The 4760-nt window shown below is 38.5% G+C and overlaps 1 protein-coding gene across 3 annotated transcripts in view; it reads left to right on the forward strand.

Moving 5' to 3' along the window:
• CFAP20DC (CFAP20 domain containing) overlaps nt 1-4760 on the forward strand; it is a 246910-nt gene that overhangs the window by 185506 nt on the left and 56644 nt on the right. For all 3 annotated transcript variants that reach the window (XM_019652812.1, XM_019652814.1, XM_019652813.1), the window contains one exon: nt 523-584. In XM_019652812.1, the coding sequence (XP_019508357.1) occupies nt 523-584 (62 nt within the window). The remainder of the gene's footprint in view (nt 1-522; nt 585-4760) is intronic.

Here is a 4760-nt window from a genome sequence, read left to right on the forward strand (position 1 = left end):
CAGTTTATTGACTAATGCTTGAGGTTTTATTAGATACTTGGGGGAAATGACCACCTTGACCTAAGATTTACATGTGTAAGTAATTCTGTTCATGAAAACAGAAGTTATCCTTGCAAACTTAAATATATATTCTCTGTCTCCTGGTCTCAGGGTTATTGCTGATACGAGCTATGCAGCATTAGTTCCATGAGATATCCTGGTTTGCTTTGCTGTATCTGGAATTATCAACCAATGTTAACAGCATAAAAATTCCACAAGGAGGAAGATTCCACACATGAACTTTGATTACACCATGGATGCTATTAAGTTCAATAACTGGCCATTAAAATAACCTATGTGTTCTCCTATATACCACTTTGTTATTCACTGCATCTCCCCAACAGCCTTCAACTCTTCTATAAACCAGCCCTTTCTTGCAGATTATTTCTCAGGAAAAAAACTACAGTAAAAAGAATCCATGTGAAAGTATATGTAAAGAGCGTTGTGCTGATAAATACCTCACTAATGTTTTGTCTTTTACAGCCTGTCAACCAGGGTCGTCACTATCAGAAAGAAATGAATCCACCTTCTCCTTCTAACCCCCGGTAAGAATTATGAATAATGTAAATTTTTTTTTTAAAGATTAGTTAGAAGAGTATGCATTTCTCTTGGTTTCATGAAATTGTTTTCCAAAACTTCCAAAGAGCTTGCCAAAGTTGTTTTTTTGTTTGTTTGTTTGTTTTTTTCTTTTTTTAGAAGGCTTAGTTCAGTTTGCTTTTCTTATGCAGAGTATGGTGTAGTGGTTAACAGTCTACTTAGGTGTAAATAGCACCTCTGCCTTTTACTAGCTATGGAACTTTGAACAAGTCATTTAACTCATTGTAATTCAGGCATAATAGTTTCCTCATAGTATTTTGGGGACGATCAAATGAACTAATGCATGAAAAATTCTTGGCACAGTTCCTGGCACATAACAAGCTCTCTTGAAATATTAATTCATTTATTATTATTCTGTTTGCATAGATATTTCATTTTAATAGGTATTTGATGTTTAGTGTATTTGAGGCATAAATCTTTTTAATATAACCTGGTGCCTTTAAAATTTTCAAGATAGCTTATACAAGTTTAAATGGCCATTCTCCTTTTCATTATTTCAGAAGTTCATAATCTAAAAATTATTTCATTATTTCATAAATGTCATTGACACATGAGTGATTTGTCAATATAGAAAAACCTCATTATCTTAGGCTCATTAGGGACAAGGAAATTTGAATTTCAGTTTCAAAATCTATGTAGTATCTATCTAGTATCATGGGTTTCTAATACATTGCTAAATAAGCTAGTTTATCAGTATAAATCAATATGACTTTATTATTATTTATTATATAGTAGGAATTTATTAAAAATCGGTTTATCTTGAGCTCCATGCACAGGGGCTTACTTATTGTAATGCATCTCATTGTCATGCTCTTTCACTTGCACTGTGGCTTGTCCCACGGAATGGACCAAAACACGAACTGACAGCATGATAGCTCGGGCTCCAAAGTGTGATATCTGTTAACACAGTGTCTGAATTAAGACTCATTGGTTGCACATACCGAAAACAACTTAGCTAACGGAGGAAGAGAGGGGAGGGAGGGAGAGAGAGAGAGAAGGATTTGTTAAATAAGATTATAGGGCTGNTTATAAAGCATTCCTCAGCAGTCATTCAAACCAAAAGAAAGAAAGAGAACAGTGGCCTCCTGAACGAGTTCATTCTGTCGTGAAGTAGCTCAGAGACCAACGTTACAAAGAGCAAGCTGAGGAATGATTATTTATGGACTGAAAAAGCTGAACTCTTGGTTGCCCTGGATACAGCGTTCTCATCCCTGTCCTGTTCTGCCAAGGACTCATGTGCTCGTGCATGACAACCACTCCACTCTAAAAGTATACGTCCAAAAATAACATGTTGGTAATGAACTTAATAACCCTTCTATTTGACCAAATGAGAAATTGAAAACAGTCAGTTTTTCAGACAGAGAAAATAATTGAAAAGCCTACCATTGGTATTCATAAGATATGTTTATTGTTGCATCAAATTCAGCTTATTTCAATATTGGAAACTATCACCAAATGGAAAATTGCATTCCTTAGTGAACTTCTGCACCTTGTCCCTCGTATAGAGTTTAAATAGAGCAGTTTTCAAGAACCATCGTGGTCTTTCTGAGAGCTCACGCCGTTCTCTTTAGAAATTGTACAAGGACCATGAAAAAAAAAGAAATGGAAGAACTCATAACTTTATCACAGTAATATCCTGCTTTCCTTGTATCTTGCTGATGGCGCCGCTATCCATGCTGGCACTCAAACCAGAAATTGGGAAAACATCTCTGTTTCTCCTACTGTTTCATTTTCCATATCCAATTGGTCTCCAAATCCTAAGGATCCTCTCTACTTTTTCCCTCTTATCCCTCCCTGCCTAACACAATAGCCTTGGCACTTTATATTTCATCCAAATTCCTTCAACAGTCTCTTAACACTTCTGTACCCCCAGTTCAAGCCCCATAGCCTGACGGTTGGGAGCATCCGCTTGGAAGTCATATTGCCAAGGTTCAAATCCAAGCTGTGGCCTTGTGAAGCACTTGGCACTGTATCTGAGACATAATAAGCATTTACTAAATAAAGATTAGTTGTCATTTTTATTATCATTATTAGTCACACTAGTGATCTTCCTAAAGCCCAGATCTGATCTCTTCCCTGCATAAAGCCCTTTCATATCTCCCCACTGCCTTTTTAGTTTGTCATCCAGCCCCCGCCCCACATGATCTGAGACCTGCCCCCCTCTCCAGTCTCATCTCTCACTGCTCCCCACCTTTCACTCATGCTTTTGTCCCCGTTGTCTACTTCCTAATGCACTCTGCACATATCTTTGTACCTTGTACCTTATTATCCCTCAGGACCTAGCTCCAAAGCTTTCTGTAGCCCTTCTCCAGGCCTCATTGTGAGACATACCTTCCTTGCTGCCACTAGAGCCAGGAAAACCTCCATGGTGACTCTAACCATAACCTCGCTTGACTCACATTAATTCATTCCACATATATTTTTTGGGTGGTACAACATGCTGTGAATTATGCTGGGGATACAGATAAGACTTTACCCAGCCTTGAGATGTTCACCAAATTGGAGGGAAGCAGAGAGTAAACAGTTCACTGTAAGTCAGAGTAGTAAGTGGTAATACCTGTAGAATAAAGAGTGCTGGGAACGTGTGAGAGGGAGCAATTAATTCTACCTGTTGGTTTCAGGATGTTTCACAGAGAAAGCTACAGTTAAGCCAGAGTTCAAGAATGAGTACAAGTTCACCAATAAAAAAGAGGGAGAAAAGAATTCCAAATTCTGAAAAGGAACAGAATCTATGGAGATGAGTGCAGAGCCTCTTTTTTAACCAGATAACCTTGTCTCAGTGCCACTGTTTCTCCACGGCCTTGAGCAGGACTTAAAATGGGTTTCTGCTTGTCTCAGCATCACTGCCCACCTCCCACTCAACATACACACAGAACTAACTGCTCCATTCTCTAGCTATAGTGTGCAGCTTGCCCGTCACTGCCATGCCTTTCATCCAGATCATGCCAATCATGCCATTGCTCATGCTCTTTCATCTGCCTGGAGAGCCTCCATTCCTCTTCTCTACCTAGAATACTGTTTTCCAAGGCCCAATTCAAATGTCACAGCTTAATGAAACTCGCCTGACCCTCAACCACTCTGCACAGAATTATTTCTTTCTTCTCTGGGTTCCCATGATTTTCAGGCTCAATGATAGCACTTACTGCATCAGGTAACCATTGTACCAATATCCCACAGGTCTGCTCGTAAGCTTCTCGAAGGTGGTACCATGCTGAGAGCAGAGCCTGGCATGAGTGGCACACTCAGTCACCGCTGGCCATTAGTGGTTGTGTCAATGAATTGATCAATAATATTAAAAGATTCCTTTCTTACTGTAAAATAAGGTAGTTTTCATCAAAATTCCAAAATAAATATGAGCTTTTTTTTTTTTTTGCTTAAATACATCCTGAATGTTGCAAGTAATATCTTACCTTCAAGACCTGATAAATGGATATTAAATATACACACAAAGGAAAAATCTCCCTCTGGGCAGGGCTTAATGGCCAGTAGCTGAAAAAGTAGATTTAGGCAGGTCACGTTCAGTGTAACATCTCCGCCTAAAGACTTCACACACATTGCAGTCCAAAACCCGAAAGCCCACAAAGGAAGAGTTTAGCAAACTCTATTGTGTTTACCACCGACTTTGATTCCTCAGCTTCCCTCAGCATCTGTACAGTTCATGGTAACATGTACTGTTTAAAAGGTGTTTAGATGTAATAAATTAGTCAGTTAAAGTGTAATTAAATGTAACCATATTTCTCATAGTAAATTGGCTTTTGTAGACATCTCCTGCTCAATAAATCAAGCCTACTGAGAAATCTACTGTCCTTTGACAGACAAATTTTTCAAAGTTTCTGAGAACCAAATTCAATTAAAACAATACTTTACAACTTCTGTGGAAACCGGGCTACAAGTAAGCAATTTTGGAGGGTTTCTGTTAGGAGTATCCCTTATGAGATTTATTCAAAAAATGGGTTCTAGAGAACTGTAGGAAGGGAGCTAGGACTTGGTAATAATGGATTTTTAAGTGAATTTTATTTTGGTGAGGGATTTTGATTAACAATAGCATAAAACCATGTCTTGGTGGTGGTGTGTGTGTGTGTGTGTGTGTGTGTGTGTGTGTGTGTGTGTGTTCTATTTAAGGA

Source organism: Hipposideros armiger, unplaced genomic scaffold, assembly GCF_001890085.2.
Source record: "Hipposideros armiger isolate ML-2016 unplaced genomic scaffold, ASM189008v1 scaffold_187, whole genome shotgun sequence".
Taxonomy (NCBI): domain Eukaryota; kingdom Metazoa; phylum Chordata; class Mammalia; order Chiroptera; family Hipposideridae; genus Hipposideros; species Hipposideros armiger.